Below are 21549 nucleotides of genomic sequence, written 5' to 3'. Positions count from 1 at the left end.
AAATATGCAAAGCTACTATTATAACCAAGAAAAATTTAAGCATGTTCGCACTGAACACTGCATATGAATCTTTCTATGTATCTATAATGCCCCCCAAAGTGGCAACAACCCAAATGTCCTCCAACTGAAAAAGGAAAAAATTGGTATATCCGTACAACAGAATGTTGTTTGGCCTTAGAAATTAGGAGTGAAGAATTGACACATGCAACAACATGGATAAACTTTGAAAACATTATACTAAATGAAAGAAAGCAGTCAGAAGATCATGGTTCCCTTCATATGAAAGTTCAGAATGGGGAGAGGCAGAGAGTAGAGGCAGAGAGGGGGTTAGTGAATGCCTGGGGTCAGGGGGACTGATGGGAAGTCACTGGGAACGGACAGAGCTGCTTTTTGTAGTGATGACAAAGTTATCAAGTTGATTTTGGTGATGGTTGCACAATCCTGTGAACATACTAAAAATCATTGAGTTTATACAGTTTAAATGGGTGAACCATATGATATTTGAATTATATCTCAGTAAAGCTGTTACCTCCCCCCCAAAAAAAAATTAATAAAAGGCAGAAAGCAGATATAGAGATGCTATTTTACAGGTGAGCAGGAACTACATTTCTTAAATGGGAACACTTGATATCATCATACTAGACTTGATAAATGAGGTTGAGACATGTGGGATGAGAACAGGGAGTAACTGTGAATAATACTACGTTGTGAAGAATCCTGTCCAAAAGCATTTGTTTGTAGTTCAGTAGGTATACACCATCTGGAGAAGAATTCAGTACCATACATGCTAACCAATATGCATATACATCTTTTTATTTAAAAGAGGGTTTCTCCACATTGTAAGCCATATTTATAAATTTAAGCTTCATTAAGTATAAACAAGGGTTTAACTAGAAAACATTTAGGTCTTGGGTTCATATAGGACTAGATCCTGAGAGTCAGGCACAGCAAAGAAATGAAGCCAGAAGAGAAGAGGATTAAAGAGGAAACATTTGAGCAGTTGGGTGGGAGGGCCCATCTCAAACTCAAGGTTGTCGGCTCTCTGAACTTGCTTTCCTGGGTTCTGAAGGCCTTGCCTGCTGCCTGACACCTCTCATCTTTGGCCTTTTCCCTGTGTCCCTTTTCCACGAGTCAAGAAGCCTGAACATGACTCAGCAGAATGCACCAGGCTATGGTTGCTCAGCAGGTTGGCTGAGTAAGCCTCCTAGTCTTGGAGCTTTGTAGTACTTCCAGGCTCCGGAGGGGACCGTGGTATCAGCAAGAATGTTAGGATGCTCCAGGTCAGTGTTTTATATGGGGTGGAGTACAATCTTGGCACTCAGATCAGAGAAGGAAAACGTGTTGCTTCCAACGGGAGCACCTCCTTCCAATGGGAGCCTTTCCTTCTACGGGTGGCGCTCACTCACAGTGGGGGTGTAGGGAGGAGTGCTCCAGTAGATGAGGTGATACGTGTACTTCCTGGGTCCTCACAGATAGCTGCTAACTTCCTTCCAGGAAGCTGGGCTTCCCTCTCCCTGAGCACACCTGCTGCTCCAGGAGTGTCTGTAACTTACCATTTAAAACTCCTGTGGATCTTGATAAATGACACTAAAAATAACACTACAAGACTTCACCATTTGGGATTTTTGCAACTGACAAGGGACTTTTTCACAACCATTACTAAAAACAGCCAGATCGCAGCATTTAAGCTTTATTAAAGGAAAGCCTAGAATGTATTTTTCTTTTCTTTTTTTTTTTAACGATTTGAAAAGCAAGCAAATTCTGGTCCTGGGAGTATTTGAGGATTGCTTTAATTAAATTACCTAGCCCCTAAAAGCCTGGAAATATTCAGAACTCAAAATCTTCCCAAAGTCAATTAGCTGCATTAAAACAGTCCTTCTGCTTGCAGGGAGACATTGCCGAATTTTTGACCCAAAAGGAAGTTTATTGTAACATAGGATTCTTTTCCCCCCAACAAGGAAGGTTTTTACATAAACTACTCTGAACTGTCCCCCCTCCCCCCAACTTATCCTTCAAGAAAAGACAAGGGGAACTTTCCTAAGTCGCCATCCCGTGAAGCCACTGCACAGCCAATTCCTAATTCTGAGTTTCTCTTCTGTCTCTGAAAACTTCTGGCTCTTGGTAAAGACGAACCTCAAGGCAGTCGACATTGACATCTAACAAGATTCTTCGGGGGTCTTGCTCTCGGGTCTCGGCCCTCTTGGATCTTAGACCGTTGGCGCTCTCTTCTGTGCTTTGCAGCACAATGTGCACAGCGCTGACTTTTGTTCTAAGTGTGCTGGGTGTCCCTCTGAGTGGCAGCTCCTCAAGGGAGCTGTTTTCATGTACTTACTTGGAAAGCTCAAAATGGGACCCCATGCAGGTATGTAGTAAAGAATTGCTACCTGACTGGTGGACAGCTGAGTCCCCTTTCCCATCATCATGGTTTTTTTTTTTCCTCCCCTTTTGACTGCTGAGAGGTTTGTAGACACTCCCGTTGGGCTTAAAGATTCCTGATTCAGAAGTTTAACTGTAATTCTTGGGTTCTTGCCCACATTGACCCACCACCCTATCAGACAGCATGTAGGCTGTAACCTCTGGGGAGTGTTGAGTGCCACACCCTTGGCTGGGCTTGACTGAGGAGGGGGATGGAGCCATATGGGACTTTTTCAACGAAACCTTGGCTTTGGATAAGGTACTTTCTTCCACTTTGTACAGGTTATTGGGCCTGGAAAGTGAGTGAAAGAGTGTTGCCTAACCTGCCTCCGTGGTCAGCAGGAGGGTAAACTGAAGTTGTAGATGTGATCATGTTGTAGAGTGGAGTTGATGTTGACTGCTGTGAACTTTGGTCATCCCTGTTACCTTGGTTTTCTGTTTGGGTAACTCTTGGGCACTTACATTTGTGCGATATAAAAAGGCCTTGAGAGAGGGCAGGGAGGTGAGTAATCAGTAGGAACTATCCGTCAAGATCTCAGTTACCCCCTCACCCAGCACTGTAACTGCAGGTCCTGTGATCCTCTCCAGAAGGTAGTCGATTTGGGGCCTGAAGCTGCTATTGCAGAAGTTCAGAACTTGATACAAGTGTACAGTTGACGCTTGAACAACGTGGGGTTTAGGGGCGCCAACTCTCTGCACGGATGAAATCCACATATAACCTAGAGTTGGCCCTGCTGTCCGTGGGTGCTCCCATTTAACCTGCCACGAGTTGGGCAGTACTGTAGTATTTACTACTGAAAAAAAAAACCTGTGTGTCCGTGTTCCCATGCAGTTCACACCTGTTGCTGAAGGGCCCGCTGTAGTCGGTTCATTTATTAAAATGGTTTCATCTGCCATCTTAACAGCTCAAGGAGTGGATGCAGATGGGGAAGATGCCTTGGCTGAGCTCAGAGGAATGGGGCTGGCACATTTAGACCTGAGGTATCATTTCCCAGATGAGACAGATCTAAGAATATATCAAAAGTGTGGGCTGAGAGAAGGGAGAAGCCTTTCTCAATTTTACTTTTGTTAGGGATATTTCTGAGAGCGACGAGTTTTCCTGACAGCATAATGAATTATTGACTTGCTTTCCATTATTAGATCTTTCAGCCCATTAAAGTGAGTCTTTCTTTAGAGGACTCAGAAGTGGTTAGAGACCCACTGGGTATTCCAGGACCCACAGACTTGGGATGTTGTACTAAAGAAATCCATAAATGAGTGTGCTACTGATAAATAACCAGAGCTACCATTCAGGTGCGTCTGCTCTAAGCCCAGTAGTTCCATGTAGATAATTCCAACATTATCTACTAAGCTGTGAGGTCAGTTCTGTCTCTGCTTGAATACCTTCAGTCTGAAGCAGATTGTCTTATGAAGTGACCTCTCATGTGCTTGAACACATGATGTATTTGAAGGGCCCTTGCATCATAGAAAGGGTGCTGGGCTGGATGTCCAAGCTTGTGCCCTCAGTGGTCTAATTTCTTTACGCTGTGTAGGGAAAACACTGTGAAGGTAGAGCCTTGATTTTTATAACTGAGTAAAGCTCACAGCAGAATTAGCCTAATATGTTTAGTGGTGTTCATAATCATTATGCTACATGATAATTTAGGCATAAATATTAAGTAGCTGACGCAAATGACTACAGTTAGTAGTGCCTTTCCGTAGCCAGCCTCTCTTTGGCACGTATTCTATTTTTTCACTCACAGCGTGTTCATTCATTGTGAACTGTTGAAGCCTCTGGGCACCAGCCTCTGGTGTGTCCTCAGCCTGCCCTGGGGCCTGTCAGCTGCTAACAGCCCAGCACTTTTCCACCTCCACTCGATCCTGAGTGACTCATACGTGAAAGGCTGGATGGTTTCTGGGCCAGGAGGCTGGGATGGTTGCGTTTAGGAGAGGAAGGCTACAGAAGAAGCTAAACCCTGTGAGAGCCTCTCCAGTGGGGACCTGTGAGAGCCTTTGTAGCAGTTGGAGGGGCAAGATGGATCCTCAGACACTGTCTCTCGAGCCAGCTTTTTCCCCTCTAGAATAGACTCCCCAGGACAACTAAAGCAGAGTCAGCCTTAGGCCCAGGTGCTGTATAATTTCATGGCCACATGAGAGAATCATGAACTTTCAAACCAGCCAAGGGATGATGATGCTGGGTGCCCAGACCAGCAGCATCAATATCACCCAGAAACTTACTAGAAAGTACATCTCAAAGTCCTTGCCCTGCTAAGGGCAGTGTTGGACTGTTCAGGGCAATAAGATGCAGACACTGTGAGAGTGTCATTTAGTCTTCTGGTGAGCTTTAAGGCCTGAAAGTTTGTATACCAACTTGTGCTACAATGTATTCCAGTGGAGAGAAACTTGCCCTCCTATCCTAGGAGTCTCTGAAATCTACCTCCCACCTCTACCAGCACACTTAGTGATGTTTCTTATTGGCCCTTGAAAAATGCAGCAGGACTGAGGAAACGTGGGCATGGTTTCCTTGAAAGTCATTGTCATTAATGCTGTGCAAAGAGGCATGATTTTGCAATCAGGAAAAGAAAAACATTTTTAAAAGGGAATGAGGGAATGAGGGACTCAATCATTTTTGTTCCATTTGAAACATTTAAATGTATCAAATATAATATGTACAATTGCAAAGGACTGATTTTACTGAACTTATCAAATTATTTTAGGAGTTTGTGATAAAGTAAATATAAGGTATCGTTAATGCATTAATGGCAGATCTAATAATAACCATAATTTTGAAGTAGTGATGAGTGTAAATATTTAATGATATCTGCAGCAACTGTAATATAATATGGTGTCAAAGTCACAGGTCCTGCTAATTCTGCTCCCTGTTTTTGACTATTCTTTTTTGTTTATTTTTTAAATTGAAGTATAGTTGATTTGAGGCTTCCCTGATGGCTCAGATGATAAAGGATCTGCCTGCAATGCAAGAGATCCAGTTTCAATCCCTGGATTGGGAAGATCCCCTGGAGAAGGGAATGGCAACCCACTCCAGTATTCGTGCCTGGATAATTCCATGGACAGAAGCTACAGTCCATGGGGTTGCAAAGAGTTGGACATGACTGAGTGGCTAACGTAGCTGATTTACAGTGTTGTGTTAGTTTCTGGTATATAGCAAAGTGATCTCGTTATATATATATATTTTCTGATTCTTTGCCATTATAGGTTATTGCAAGATATTGAATATAATTCTCTGTACCATACAATAGGACCTTGTTGTTTATATTATATATAGCAGTGTGTGTCTGTTAATCCAGTGTGTATCCCTCCCCACTTGCCCCTTTGGTAATCATAAGTTTGTCTTCTGTGTCTGTGTGTCTGTTTTATAAATAAGTTCATTTGTGTAACTTTTTTAGGTTTCACGTTTGGCTGTATTCTTAATTGGCGGAAATGTTAAAATTGTTAGAATTTAGTAAAACTAAATAGAGCCGTGCTTTTTATTCCATTTAAGTTCATGGGTGCCCCTGAGTTCTATTCGTGAGCGTTTTGGGAATTTGTAGACCCCGGGTGCAGAGCACTGGAGACAGGGCGAAGCTGCCGATTGTCCCCGGCTCACAGGCCCTGGCCGGCCGCAGCGCGCTCTGCAGTGCTCGCGCCTCTGCGCGCTTCTGACGGCAGTGCTCGCGCCTCTGCGCGCTTCTGACGGCAGTGCTGACCGGCCTGCACTGTTGCTGCCACGGGGGGTATCAGTCACGTGAGTCTAGTCAATGAGGACGCTCTGCTTTGATTTCTAAGTGATTTGTAAAAAACCATTAACTGGAACTTAGACTTAAATGTAAAGGCTCCTACAATTTACAGACAAGAAGAACGGTTAAAAAACTCACACGTTACAAACTGTTTAGCCTCGTAAAGTTGGTCTTTGTTTTAAGGTCAGTGTTACACGATATTAGGCTAATAGCAACCATGAATAAGTTACAAAGTATTTGAATGTCTACAAGTACCTGGATATATTTATATCGTGACCCATTTAATGAAGCTGTTGAGCAGTGGTTCTTAATCCTAGCAGAACTAATGTTGTAGCAGAACATCAGAATCCTTGTGGAATTAAAACAAAACAAAACAAAATCTGGGCTGTACCCCCAGAGGCTGTGATCCAGGTGATCATTGTGGAATCCATCGGGGGAGTTTCCTGAGCTCCACACGTGTGTGTTTCTAGTGTGCAGCCAGGGCTGAACAAGTGATGGTTCTTTGTAGTCCAGTCGTTGCCAGAGGCCATGACTTGCCTGTTGGGGTCTGAGTGCCCTAAACTTCACCCTCTTCCTGGAACACTGTTTCTCTCTTTTGCCCTTTGCACAGCCTGGCGCCTCTGCCTGGAATGGCCTCTTGGGATAAATCATGAAGGGCCTGGGATGCTGCAGGTGCTGATGCAGACGCAGGCCCCAGTGTCTCATGAGAGGTGCTCGTGGGACCCGTGCGCAGGCTTGCTCAGCTCTGTCTGACCCTTCGCGACCCCACGGACTGTAGCCCGCTGGGCTCCTCTGTCTGTGGAATTCTCCAGGCAAGAGTACTGGAATGGGTTGCCATGCCGTCCTCCTGGGGATCTTGACAACCCAGGGTTCGAATTCATGTCTGACTTACATATGTTCAAATGAGTGTTTTGGAAATATCTTTCCAGTGGCAATGAGGAGAATGGATTGAGTAGGGGCTGACATAGGCAGAGGAGGACCGGTTATGATACTGTGAAAGGACCAGGAGGGAAAGGATGAGGGACAGGACTTAGGGGATGGATTAAAAAGAGGATCGAGGCAGTACAGTCAACTCTGCCTGGTGGTGTAAGGAACAGAAAAGAGTCAAAGGCCCTTCCCAAGTCCCCGTCTCATTGCTGTGCGGGGCACCAAGCCTTGTGCTTGAGGAGTAAGGACGAGGAGCAGACTGGAGCGGGGCTGGGGAGCTTGGTTCTGGGTGTGGAGGCTTCGAGGGGAGAGCTGTGCAGCCCTGTGTGTCACTGTCCCTGCGCGTATGTGCTTGGCTTTGGGAGAGATCTGGGTTGGGGTGTAAATCTGAGAGTGGACAGCTTTGGGGTGGTGTTTGTAGCGATGAGGTAAGATGAGATCATGTTAGAGGCAACCTGGAGAGGTGAGAGGAGATGCTGAAATTGACGTGCAGGGTTCTCCTAAATTTAAAAGATGAATGGATGAGGCTGGATCTAGAAGAGAAATCAAAGAAGACCTTGTATCTCCTGGTAACCTGGCAGAGAGAGTGCAGTGCAGAGAAAGAGGATGGGCTTTAGACCGAGGTGCTCAGATGCACCTGGCTTCAGATACTACCGAGCTAGACTGCTGACCCACGAGAAGCCTTTTTACCTGAATATTACCTGGATGTGTTCCTTTTCTGTAAAGTAATTCCCAGCACCAAGTGAAAGAGAGCTTCAGAAGTGTTTATTTGGTACTGCAGGTAATCTTGCCCAGATAATCCCATAGACAGAGGAGCCTGGTGGGCTACAGTCCATGGGGTCACAAAGAATCAGCCATGACTGGGTGACTAACACATACACACACCCTGTAGGGTATAAATAAATGTACATCATAGTTTACCCCCAACTAAGATAACATTGGGCTTTCCTGGTGGCTCAGACGGTAAAGAACCTGCCTGCAATATGGGAGACCTGAGTTCGATACCTTGTTCGGGAAGATCCCCTGGAGGAGGGCATGGCAATCCAGTCCAGTATTCTTGCCTGGAGAATTCCCATGGACAGAGGAGCCTGGTGGGCTACAGTCCATGGGGTCACAAAGAGTTGGACATGACTGAGCGACTAAGCATGGCACAGCATGAGATAGCATGGACCAAATAATTCTGTTAAATATAAAATCACAGGAAACACTCGCCTCTGTTGCTCAGTTCAGTTCAGTCACTCAGTTGTGTCCGACTCTTTGTGACCCCATGGACTGCAGCACACCAGGCCTCCCTGTCCATCACCAACTCCCGGAACTTACTCAAACTCATGTCCATTGAGTCAGTGATGCCATCCAGCCACCTCATCCTCTCTTGTCCCCTTCTCCTCCCACCTTCCATCTTTCCCAGCATCTGGGTCTTTTCAAATGAGTCAGTTCTTTGCATTAGGTAGCCAAAGTATTGGAGCTTCAGCTTCAGCATCAGTCCTTCCAATGAATATTCAGGACTGATTTCCTTTAGAATGGACTGGTTTGATCTCCTTGCAGCCCAAGGGACTCTCAAGAGTCTTCTCCAACACCACAGTTCAAAAGCATCCGTTCTTTGGTGCTCAGCTTTCTTTATAGTCCAACTCTCACCTCCATACATGACTACTGGGAAAACCATAGCTTTGACTAGACAGACCTTTGTTGGCAAAGTAATGTCTCTGCTTTTTAATAAACTAACTAAACTCACAGATTTCTGAATTTTCAGGGGTATTTTCAAGATTAGCAGGTACCTGCAGTTGATGTGAACTATTTATTAATATTCCACACAGCTCAACTGTAACCTGGATCTGGAATCAGAGTTCAGGAATAGCAGGAGGTCTTAGGGCTCATCTTCCAGCCCTTCCAGTTTAAGAGCAGAGATGCTGGGACATCTCCATCCATACCGAGGAGACCCCCACCCCGTTTCTGTCTCACTCTGCCCTGCTTATCTTCCAGTGAGGGGTGGGCTTGACTGAATTCCCAGAGGTTCTTTCTGTGATCCTTTCACATGTGAGAGGAGGCAGCCTCTCCTGGGAACAGCAAGTAAGTGGAAGGAGACGGATTCATTTCACGGCTACTTGTATCACACTACACCTAGGAGGTTTATAAATAGAACTTAGCACCCAGAGGGCCACTGTGAGACTAAAGTGGAAAAATGATACTTGGATATGAAATGCACTAAGTACTTAGCCCCGCGTTGTCAGAAGGTTCAATTTCATCTTATTGACTGGGCACTTAGAACTCTGACTGCTAACTACCAATTAAGCAGTTTTCCATGAATATTTATGGCTGCCTTCCCTGTTGACTTGATTTCTAGACTGTGAGCACACAGCCCTGCCTGGGAGAGGGGAAGGTGTGGCAGGTAGGTCACTGGTGCCTGATGGCAGAGATGCTCAGGGACGCTGCTATGCCTGCCTCATACCCGGAGCCTGTCTGGGCCCCGAGCATGGAGGGCCCTAGACATAGGTACCCTCTCTCTAGCTGCCGAGGACATATCTCCTCATTCCCATGTTGAGCCTGGCTTTCTTGTTGGCTGGGTTTATGGGATCCCTGACTTGGCACTTTCTGGCCCAGCCCCTTCTCACAGCAGAACCGTTCTTTCTCATGCCCCAACCTTGGGAGAAAATCTTTAACTTTAGACTCACTGTAACTGTGAGGCTCTGTTTAGAGCCCCAAACGGCCTCACTCTAATTTTCTGTACCTTTTTTACCTAACTGACTGTTGTTCTGTCGCTAAGTCATGTCCAACTGTTTGCAACCCCATGGACTGCAGCATCCCAGGCTCCTCTGTTCTCCACTATCTCCAAGAATTTGCTCAAATTCATGTCCATTGAGTTGGTGATGCTATCTAACTATCTCAGCTTCTGCTGCCCCCTTCTCCCTTTACCCTCAATCTTTCCCAGCATCAGGATCTTTTCCAATGATTCAGCTCTTCACATCAGGTAGCCAAAGTATTGGAGCTTCACCTTCAGCATTAGGCCTTCCAATGAATATTCAGGGTTGCTTTCCTTTAGGATTGACTGGTTTGATCTTCTTCCTGTCCAAGGGACTCTCAAGAGTCTTCTCCAACACCATAATTCAAAAGCATCAATTCTTCAGCACTCAGCCTTCTTTATGGTCCAAGTCTCACATCCATACATGATTTCTGGAAAAACTATAGCTTTACCTAACTTTATCTCCATCCTAGCTTATGTCTGTCCCCAAACCTTACTTTTCCCTTCCCATAGAACCTGGTTTTTTTTCTCCCAATGTGACTCTGCCCTCTACTTGACTTTTCCTGATTTTCCCACTCTAATGGGGTTTTGAGATTATTTTGTGTTAATATAATTGTGTTTGTATCCCTAGGCATCATATTTCTTTTTTATTGTTGAGTTTTAAAGAAAATATCATACCATATATAGTATTATCAATTTTTTTAGCTGGCATGCTGCTAAGATTCATTTTAATTGTCTTCCTTGCATGTCTCCCAGTTATTAACTCTATCCATGGTACTGACACAAATGTCTGTGTTGGACAGAAATTCTTGATTAAAAATTCTTTGTATCCCCATTGTCTGGTGCAAATCTTTTTTCTTTTTTAACCGTAGTAGATGGTCTGCATTGTGATGATGGTGTTGAAAATGTAATTACAGACTAGACAGACATAGACAGGCAAGAAACAATAGATTGATTATCCCATTAGTGACTAGACTGTATTCTACTGACACACCTAAATTTTCAGATGATTTGTTACTGGAGTGGGGAATGATGGAGGGGCTTAATGATGTGTGTTCAGAGACAGGGCATCCTTCCTGCTGGGCGAGGCTCAGGCCGGGCCTTTCCTCCTTCCTGTTTAGCAGCTCCACTGTGTGTCAGGGGCATTAGCAGGTCTTGTTCCCAACTCTTCCTGCCTCTCAGGGAGTGCCCAGTCCACGGAAAGAGAGCTGCACCTCTTTGAAGCTTGGAGCCCCCGCAGGGAGCCCCCTTCCCATGGATGAGCTCCGGAGACTGAACTCAGGGCAGGAACCACGAAGTTTGGTTTGCGGGCAGTAAATTGTACACCTCTAGGGGGCACCGTGGCCTCAGTCTGTGAAGACCACCATCCGTGATAGCCCTTGCTATCTTGACACAAACCAGGCGCTGGCCTGTCCATCCAAGCCCTGCATCTGAGACTGGCCATCATGGAACTAGGTTCTAATGGGAAAGACAAGGATAGAAGGAGTGCTAAGTAGATAAGGAAAATATTAGTAAACTGTATGCTGAGTGCTAGGAAGGTAGGGTGGTCAGGCAGGGGCTTCTGACCACCCTAAAAGAAGTGATGTTTTAACTGAGGAAGTGGTGCTGTGCCAGCCAGCACTGACACCTGATTGCTGTCTAATGTCTCAAGGCTAGAATTGTTGGAGGGATTCACCAATGGTGCTTGGTTACACACGAAGGTGCTATAATGGTGGTGTAGAGGTGTTACAGAACACCCCAGTGGGAAATTGTCCAGGGTAAGGAAGTCTGTGTTCAAGTTTGCATTTGGTGTCTTGCTAGCTGAGAACTCTGGGAATATCCCTGGGTCTTCCCAAACTTCATTTTTATCCTCGTTAACAATGAGAAGAGTGGGGGCTTCCCTGGCGGTCCAGTGGTTAAGACTCCAAGCTTCTACTGCACAGAGCTTGGGTTCAAATCCCTGATTGGGAAACTAAGATCCTGAATGCCGTGGCCCAAAGACAAAATAAAAACACAGCGACATCTTAATATTTATATTATTAAAATGGATTTTCTAAAATGAGAAGACTGATACCCAGTAGTCTTGTGAGTCCTAAACAGAAGACTCTTGAGAGTCCCTTGGACTGCAAGGAGATCCAACCAGTCCATCCTAAAGGAAATCAGTCCTGAATATTCATGGGAAGGACTGATGAAGCTGAAACTCCAATACTTTGGCCACCTGAGGCAAAGAGCTGACTCATTTGAAAAGACCCTGATGCTAGGAAAGATTGAAGGCGGGAGGAGAAGGAGATGACAGGGGATGAGGTGGTTGGATGGCATCACTGACTCAATGGACATGAGTTTGAGTAAACTTCGGGAGTTGGTGATGGACAGGGAGGCCTGGCGTGCTGCAGTCCATGGGGTCTCAAAGAGTCTGCAACTGAGCGACTGAACTGAACTGACTGAAGCAAGGGATAACGTGGCTAAATGTAAATTAGTGGTGGTAATTAATTACAATGAAAAGTAGTAATGTGTGAGTGGCCGTAAGGCAGACTCTGTTTGAGTACCAGGCACTGAGAGTTGTGAGATCAAAGAAGAGAAAATCAGTTTGAACTGAAATAGCTTCAAGCAGATATAAAGTAGGAAGGAAAAAGAAAGCCCCATGTGGCTTGAACGGAGTGAACAAAGAGAAGCGTGGCATGTGATAAAGCTGGAAAGAGAGGTGCTGGTTCATGGAGAGTATTGGACATGATTCCAGAGCTGGGATCTTAGAGGGCAGAGGTGTTTCACTGGACAGCTTAAAGCAGGGGGCGAGGTTTGACCCCATATTCACTACAAAAGGTCATCTAAGGAGGATGTGTTGATATCACAGGAGGATGACAGCGAGGGTTAGAAAGCTGTTATTGTGTACTTGTTAGAGATGATGGCTGGGTCTCACAGGTCCAGAGAACAGAGCAGAGTGTCTTGGGAGGTGAATTCAGTGAGACACACTGGCTTGAGGGAAGGGGAGGAGTCCACAGTGACTCCCAGGTTTCTGGATGAAGTGGGCGAGTGCAGGCTGGTGCCCCTTACACGGAGAAGGCTTGGTTGGGGAATAGGGAGCGATGGAGAGTCTTTGGTGCTAGGAATCCTGCAGGTTCAAGCTTAAAGCTAGTGCCTGCTCTCTAGGAGCTCTCAGTTCAGTGACTGGCATGTGGTCACGTGGTGGCAATTAGAGCAGGGGTTCTGGGGCGAGGGTACTGATGTCACACACGTCCAGGGGCATGCTGGCCTCATTGTCACAGCCAGGCGGTGTACCTGGAGCTCTTCTGGGGCTTTCCTCAGTTGGAGACAGCTGAAGCAGTGCTTCCTGATGGTTCTGTGCCTGTTGCTGGTGGGGAGGCCAAGGATGATGGTTTCTTCTCTGCAGAAAACCCAAACAAGACCACACTTCAGCATGACGTCCCCAAAGTCCCTGCAGTGCCTCCCTGGCCGATCAGTGCTCTGCAGTGGGGACCTCAGGTGCCTTGACATCCACCTTTCCCCACCCCACTTGCCCCCGCCCAGGGGGCCCCCACCCAGATATGGGGATGGAGAAGAGGCTGGCCTTGCTCGGGGAACTCCAGATGCTGCAGTGGTTTGGTGGGAAATTTTTACTGGAAGAGCAGAAGGTTGAGCAGCAGTTAAGTCTCGCCTCTCAGGTGTCCAAGACGGGGATGCAGTGTGAGCCCCGGGGGATGGGAGGTGGACTTGTTGGTTGCTGGTGTTTTGTGTGGGAGCTGGAGAGTGGCTGGTTCTCAACCCAGGAGTCCTGTGCTCCTGCCTGATGCCCAGGCCTTCAGGGGTGTTTCCTGCCTTCCTGGAGGCAACCTGGGCCTGAGTCACAGCTGGTGTTTCAGGGTGTGAAATGCCGTGGCTGTGGGTTAGTTTTTCTAAATATAGGCAGAACTCACTTTACTGCCCTTCGATGTATTGTGCTTCACAGATAGGCCTTTTTTAAAAAACAAACAAACTGAAGGTTTGTTTCAACCCTGTGCCAAGCAAGTCTATCAGCACCATCTTTTCCCAACAGCATTTACTCCAAGTCTCTGTGTCACATTTTGGTGATTCTTGCAATATTTCAAACTTTTTCACACTATTTCTATTTGTGGTGATGATCTGCGATCAGTGATATTTGATGTTATGTTGTTACTGTTATGGGTGCTACCAACCACACCGACGTAAGGGGGTGAACGTAACTGATAAATGTCTTGTATGTTCTGACTGTTCAACCAGCTAGTCGTTCCCCTATCTTTCCCCTCCTCCTCATACCTTCCTGTTTTCTGAGACACAATATTGAAATTGGGCCAGTTGATAACCCTACATTGGATTCTAAGTGTTCAAGTGAAAGGAAGAGTCTGTCCATGCAGCAGACTTCATTGTTGTTTTACTTTAGGAAATTGCCACGGCCACCCCCACTTTAACCAACTACTACTCTGATCAGTCAGCAGTAAAACCCCCAACAACCAAAAGACTGCAACTGGCTGAAGGCTCAGAGAGTGCTTAGCATTTTTTTCAAAATAAAATGTTTTTAAATTAAAGTATGTGCTTTTTTTAAAATTTTTTTTTTAGGCATAATGCTCTTATGTACCTTCTGGGCCTCCTGCATTACAGGCAGATTCTTTACCACCTGAGCCACCTGGGAAGCCCCTTAATAAACTACATTATAGTGCAAATGTAACTTAACTCCACTGGAAAACCAAAAAATTCACATGACTTGCTTTATTGCAATATTCTCTTTATTGGGATATTTGCTTGATTGTGGTGGTCTGGAAATGAACCTGCAGTATCTCCAAGGTGTGCCTGTAAAGGGAACCTCACCTGGCTCAGGAGAAAAGGATTTCTTGAAAAGCAAAGAGACCCAAGTAGTAGGCTAAGTCATGTCTGTAATTGGGCTGAACGGATGGAGCCTACATTGGTTGTGTTTTTGAAGGACGGTAGGTAGAATTCCATACTTATAAATATCTCCCCCACAGCCAACCCTAAGTAATGGAAAATTGCAACTGAGAGCTTTTCCCCACCCATACTCCCTCTTACAATTTTGATCATGGAATCATCAAATGTCACAGACAGGTTAAATCACTGGGGGAGTCCCAAGTTGCAACCGTGTATTTGACAAGATGAAAAGACAGAGGTCCAAAAAAAAGAAGTGACCCAAAGTCACACAGCAAGTAAAATAACCACGCAGGGCCTGACATCAGTGTGAGGTGAGATGGGACAAGGCCTTACAAGCAGCACAAAGCAGATGATGTGAGACTTTAGAAGGTAGAGAAATAATTGCCTGCTGGGATGCCTGAGATGGGTTAGACTTTGGACGTGGGTCAGGCTTCCGGAGAAGGGTGTAAATTGCAGATGACTTCTGGCAGAGTGAGAACCATCAGTGGCAGTGGTGGGAAAGTGTGCAGTTGCAGAGGCTGGCATGTCGCTCATCTTGGCTGGACTGCGATACCCTCACCTTATACGAAATGTAGACATCGTTTCATATAGCCTTGCAGCAAATCTGTAAGATGGTAGCGTGGTTAAGGCTCACAAAGAGGCTGCCGGTAGCAGAGCCAGAACTCAGACAAGATCCTTAGACCGAAGGCCCCGTGTTCTGTCCTCAGCACCATAGTTTGCCCACACTTGTCAGAGGTTTTAGTGTTGAGATGTGCATTGTGATGGGGTTCAACCATTCAACTAAGGACTTTGGACTTGATTCGGTAAGTGATGGGTAGTTACCTTGATTTGAATGGGGAAAGCATGCTTAGAGCTGTGCTTTAGACACTCAATCTGGCAGGAGTGTTAGGATGAATTAGAGACCTAGGTGGTCCCTACGTCTAGGTGACCACTTAGAAGAGCATGAGCGTGGTTGGAGATCAAAGTCGTAAGAGACTGGACCGAGATAGTCTGAGGGTCAAAGAAGTAAACTACCTTGTCCAAAGTCAGAGAGCTAACCAGTGGGTGTGAGGTTCAAAATCAGGTGGTTTTTACTGCCCATATTCTGGTCCTGGGCTCTCTAGCTGAGACGGAAGCAAAGCTAATGTGTGTAGAACAAAGTGATGGTGCTCTTGCCCATCATCCCCAAGGTCAACTTATGGGTGATTACAAATAGTGTAAGATACATATGTCCCCCTTCCTCTGGGTCATAAAATAGGGTATGTGGTATTTGTAAGTCCTTCTCAGAACTCCTTTCTTTCTCCCCCTTTCAGATCTGTTGAAATGTATGAAGGAAGTTGGGCTGTTTCCATGCCATCCCTCACATTTATCCCTAATTTGGGCTCAGACCCTTGCCAACAGGGTCCTTGGAAGGCGAGAGCGCTTCTCTGTGGCCAGCGACTGACCAGGGCCTTTCCTTTGCAGAGATGAGAAGAACCAGTCCATCATAGTCAGCGGGGAGTCTGGAGCTGGCAAGACGGTGTCAGCCAAGTATGCCATGCGCTACTTCACCACGGTCAGTGGCTCGGCCAGTGACACCAACATCGAAGAGAAGGTCCTGGCGTCCAGTCCCATCATGGAGGTAAAGCCGTCCAAATGTCCTTAGCCTCCTTGGCTGGAGTTCCTTCTGCTGGTGGTAAGACTGCTGAGTGTCCAGCCTCATGTGGTCAGCATTCTTACCTCTTCCCAAGAACCCATTGTCCACTGTTGAGGGAAATTTTTCATAGGTGCGCCTGAAACCACAGATTTGGGAATCTCCTGACCTGGAAGCCCAGGTCCCCGGTATTGGATAGAGGGTCCTCTTCATGTCTTCCTTGTCCCTTGACTCTGCCCGACAGTGTCATGACAGTCCTTCCCTGTCTACCGCCATCTCTGCTGCGTCCTGTCCCCTCCTGCCATCTTATGTCAGCAAATCAGTGTCCCACCAAATCCTTCCCATGCAGTGAGGCCCCACTGAATCAGGAGAGCAGTTCCCATGGGGTGAGGAGGCCTGGATAAAAGATCCCTCCTCCTTTCCCCAAAATGTTTGGACTTTGTCTTCTGGGGGGAGATAGAGTCAAACGCTATGTGACAACATAATCTGTTGAAGAGTCTCAGAAAATTGTTCCCTGAGTTGGCATGAACTGGCCAGGGCAGGTCCAGTCTCTGTCTTCACCACCTGCACCTCCCACACGGTGGCCTCAGAGCGGCCGATGCAAGTGAGGGATCAGAGAGATTTCTGAAACTTAGGTCTCACTATAGCAAACCATGCTACAGGGATGGAACTCCATTTCTTTTCCCCGCTTTCCTCTGTAAAAGTTTCCTTCTGATGGAGTTGAGCTATATGGCTGCACCGTCCCTGGGCCAGCTTTGATTTCCTGCCTCCAAAGCTGAGGCCCTTCATTATTGCCTGGGCTGCAGTAGGCCCTTCTGTCAGCCCTGAAGAGCCCCTTGGTTTTAGTGAGAGGAAATTCAGTTGAAGCTGAAAATTGCCAAAATAGCATCAAGTTTCTCCACCCAGCCTTGAGCCCATCAGGTGAGGCACAAGGCATCAGTGTGGTTGGTCCTTCAGATTATTTTGGAGCTGGGGGAACAAGACCCCGGCTGGACCTTCTCCAGCCCCTCTCGCTCCTCTGCCTTTACCAACTGCAGGAGTAGATTCTGAGTCTTGAATCACAGGGGTTCATCAGTTAACCAAGCAAACTCTTCTACCTGGAGAATCCAAGCCTGGATTCCTGCCTGGAGAATCCCATGGACAGAGGAGCCTGGTGGGGTACAGTCCATAGGTTTGCAAAGAGTTGGACATGACTGAAGCGACTTAGTATGCTTGTAGACAAAAGCAAGTTTCAGTATCTGTTCTTATATGATTTGGGAAATGGTCAATAAAGCTGAAGGCATTTTTACCAAACAGATTAGAAATGGGAAAAAAAAAAAAACAAACCCTTTTATCTGACTGCAGTTGTTCTTAAACTTGACTGTGCCTCAGAATCTCCTGGAGCATTTGTGAGAGCTGGTAGCTGGGCGTTACTCCCAGAGTTTCTGATCCAGAAGGCCTGGGGAATCTACATTTATTTTAAGTCCCTTGGTGAGCCTGATGCTGCTGGTCTCAGTCCCACACCCACTGGGAAACATTTATCAAATAAATGTTAAGAAGGTAGGAAGGATTCACTGGAAAATATGAAAGAAAAGGAAATAATCCCCGCTGATCCCACAGCCTGCTGATAGTTGTTCAATATTTTGGTATATTTCCTTCTAGCTTTTCCACTGACTATTATATTAATAGGATTAGCCATGTCCCTTTATCATTTAGCTGCTTATGAACTCATTGGCTACAGACATACATTAATAGATGGCTTTACCATTATTTAACTCCCTGTTGTCAGACATTTAGTTTGTAGCCTCTTTGCTCACAGCGTTTGTCTAAAGCCTCAAGGTGAGGGCCTGGCCATGGGCTGGATCTGGGAGGTGGTCGTGGAGGTGAGTCCGTGCCCCGCCTTGGCTGTCTCCTGCATTTACCTGGCAGCAGCTAGGCCAGCGCTCTGCAGTTAGCATCATGAATCATCTCAGGTGAGGGTGAAACCAGGATTTCAGCTTTTCCTTTGAGTTTCAAAATTTCAAAAATCAAAATTACTACTACAAAATTCAGTTTGTAGTAGTAAGATTGCCAAGACACAGAGTGCCTGTTCTTTTGGAAGTAAAGTAAGTAGTGATTCTGTACAAAACAGAGAATGGAAGAAACCCTTTTGATCCCTGGTGACTGAAGGCGATTCTTATTAGCCCGGACGGGGGAACTTCATGAAGACAGACCGCCTCATAATGAAACAGGTACAAGACACAGGCAGGATGATTTTTTTTTAATTTCGTTGTGGTAAAACGTACATAATAGAAAAATTAACAACCACTGAAGTGTACATTTGATTGGCACTAATACACGCACATTGTTGTGCGCCATCCACCACCACCATCCATTCCCAGGATGTTTTCACCATCCAGACAGAAACCCTGTGCCCACTGAACAGTAATGTCCTGTTCTGCCCTCTGCTCTGGTAACCTCCGTTCTAATTTCTGTCCCCACGACGTTGCCTCTTCTGTGTCTCACACGCAAGTGGAATCATGGACCTCACTCCTTCTGTGTGGGGCTGATTTCACTGATTTCCATAGCGTTCCCAAGGCTCATCCCTGTTGCAGCGCGCATCAGTACTTTGTCTCTGTTTTTGTGGCTGCGTAACATCTTGTTGCACGTATGTACCCCGTTTTTGTCTGTTCCTCTGTTGATGGATAGTTGGGTTGTTTCTGCTTTATTGGCCAGTGTGAATAATGCTGCCGTGAACACTGGGGTGAACCTAACTGATGGGGCCCCTGCCTTGGGAATGCTGTTTAAATGACCGTGATCTGAAGTGATCTGATGTTTCCAGTGTCTGTTATAGCCTGAGCAGGCTGGTGGGCTGCTGGGCAGGCATGGAAGGAATGTGAGAGCAAGAGGAGGAAGGGTGTGTCCATGAACCAGCCTAGTCTTGCATGATGTCATGTGAACAGATGCTACAGTGGTTTGGGTGCAAAACGTTAAATTTCTACAGTTAAGCAAATTGCTACTTTGGAAATCATGTGAATAAACCCAGAGGGCTCATTCTATCAACTGTGGAATTTTGTTATCATAGAGGCTATCCCTTGGGCTATTATTAAGTGTTACCTTTGAGAGAAATATTGGATATGAACATGGAAAGGAAGAATTGTTGCCTGGAAGAACTCAAGGTAGAATCAGAGTGACGCCAAGCAGAGAAAGAGCAGATTCTGTTACTAGCCAACCACAACTTGTTGCAAGTTCAGAGTCTTAACTTGGGCCCCAGTGTCAGGAAGCTCAGTCATCTTTATGGCTCCTCAGAGGAATACAGCCAATACAAGGCATGTTTTAATCAGGGCACTGCTGATTACTGATGATGTCCTGGGGAAGGATGGTACCTCCCAACGAAGCAATCAGTTATGGTCATGTCATCACCTCGTTACTTCTGCAGCCCAGCCGCTGCAGACGCCCCCTGGGGAGACCCAGAGTTGAGGTGCTGGAATTCCCAGTGGGCTGCATTAGGTGGCAGTCGTTTGAATTAAAGGCGAGTTGCGAGTGGGTTGGGATTGACTGGGCTGGATTCGGATGATCGATTGTCAGCTTCAGAGCTCTTCGACCCCATTCTGTGTAAGAGCTTGTCAGCAGCCCAGGAGTGACTGGTTCACAAGTCTGCGCTGATTAGAAGGGCAGTACTAATCAAGAGACTGAGGGAGCAGGGGCAGAACCCAGCCCCAGCCCAAGAGGGGTCACATGGCTTCTTGGGGTGACTGGAGTCTGCAGGCACACAACTCCAGGAGCTGCAGAGACTCCCCTTGTCCTGGAGAAAGAAAGGGGGCTAAATCGACAGAAGTGAAAACCAGTTGTTACGTAATTTTCAGGATATGACTTTTTTTTTTTAAGCTAAAGAAACCTATTCATACCAGGATCTGCCCCATCACACCTTCCTGACTCCCTCTCCTCTTGTCTTCTCTCATGTTTCAACACACTGTAGCCATTCCTCACGTGTTAGGTCCCTCACATGCCCCTCTGTCCCTTTGCCCATGCTATATTTATAAATAAAATCCCCTTTCCTTCTCCTCTGGTGAAATTATACTCACCCTTTAAGATTCGCTTCATCTTCCACTTCCTAAAGCCTTTCCCATTCTGCTGGCATTGGCTAAATTTCTCCCTTCTCTGTTTCCACCCTAGTTGATATGCATCTCCTTATTGTGCAGTCCCAATCATATTGAAGTGATTGGTTCCAGTCCATTTTTGTTTTCCTACATATTTGTATATGCAAAAATCAGAGGGTGGTTCTATCACATATAAATGGTACCATATTCTATTAACCATTTTGCAACTTGCTTTTCACTCAGTATTCTTTTTATTTACCCATGCATTATGTTCAAATTTGCTTAGTTTAACAGCTTCATAGCATCCCATTGTATGAATTGTCCACATTTTATCTGTTTCTCTGATTGGTAGACATTAAGGTTGATTTTATTGTTACACATATTCTGCATTAAACATTGTTTAGCACACCTGCTTGTACAGTTATGTGAGTTTCTCTTGGTAATATCTAGAAGTACAGTTGCTGGATTCTTGGGTCCTTGTATATTCAGTTTTACTAGATATGCCCAGTTGTTCTTAAGAATGGCTGTTGCAGTTTACATTTGGACCAGCAGTATATATATGAGAGTTCCTTTTTCCTCACCATTTCATAGTATCAAAGTTCTTCAGGTAGTGCCACCCTGGACTGTCATTTTTGTCTACATTTCTCTGATTTCCACTGAGGTTGAGTATCTGATGTTTACCTGTCATGTGACTTTCTTCCATGAATTCCCTGCATATGTCATTTGTTCATTTTTCAAATTTTAACTGTATCATGTCTGTGTCTTTTGTTGCACTGTAGACTCAGAGATAATCAAAGTCGGAGTTTTTATCGTGTAACAACTGGACTCGCTTTCCTCATGCATCAAAATGTTTTCTAAGTCAATACAACAGCAATAAATCCAGCAGGTGTTTAACAGATAAAGAACAACGTGCAAGTCCTTCACACATGCACAGAAGTTAGAAGTTCATGCCCAGAGTGGAGTTTATGGGTTTGGTAGTAATAATACAAACAACTGCTTCCCTTCATGGGTACCGTTATATACTTTCAAAGTACTTGTAGATCCACTGTATCGATTCTCAAAGTAGCCTTGTGAGGTAAGGAGGATAGGCTGGCAGTGATCTTTAGACTGTAGGCAAGCTTTCCTGAAGCTGCCCTAAGGAGTGATCTCAGATGTGGTGAAGGTTCATCTGCCGGGAAGAGAACATTCTTGTTGCCATTTTACAAATGATGA

At 45.7% G+C, this 21549-nt stretch overlaps 1 protein-coding gene across 2 annotated transcripts in view; it reads left to right on the top strand.

Annotated features, from left to right (window-relative positions):
* The window catches only part of MYO5B (myosin VB), a 333083-nt gene that overhangs the window by 177373 nt on the left and 134161 nt on the right, over positions 1 to 21549 (top strand). For both annotated transcript variants that reach the window (XM_055559254.1, XM_055559253.1), the window contains exon 5: positions 16111 to 16267. In XM_055559254.1, the coding sequence (XP_055415229.1) occupies positions 16111 to 16267 (157 nt within the window). The remainder of the gene's footprint in view (positions 1 to 16110; positions 16268 to 21549) is intronic.

Source organism: Bubalus kerabau, chromosome 21 (assembly GCF_029407905.1).
Source record: "Bubalus kerabau isolate K-KA32 ecotype Philippines breed swamp buffalo chromosome 21, PCC_UOA_SB_1v2, whole genome shotgun sequence".
Taxonomy (NCBI): Eukaryota; Metazoa; Chordata; class Mammalia; order Artiodactyla; family Bovidae; genus Bubalus; species Bubalus kerabau.
The sequence above is the reverse complement of the archived record's forward strand: the minus strand, read 5'-3'. Positions and strand labels throughout refer to the sequence as shown.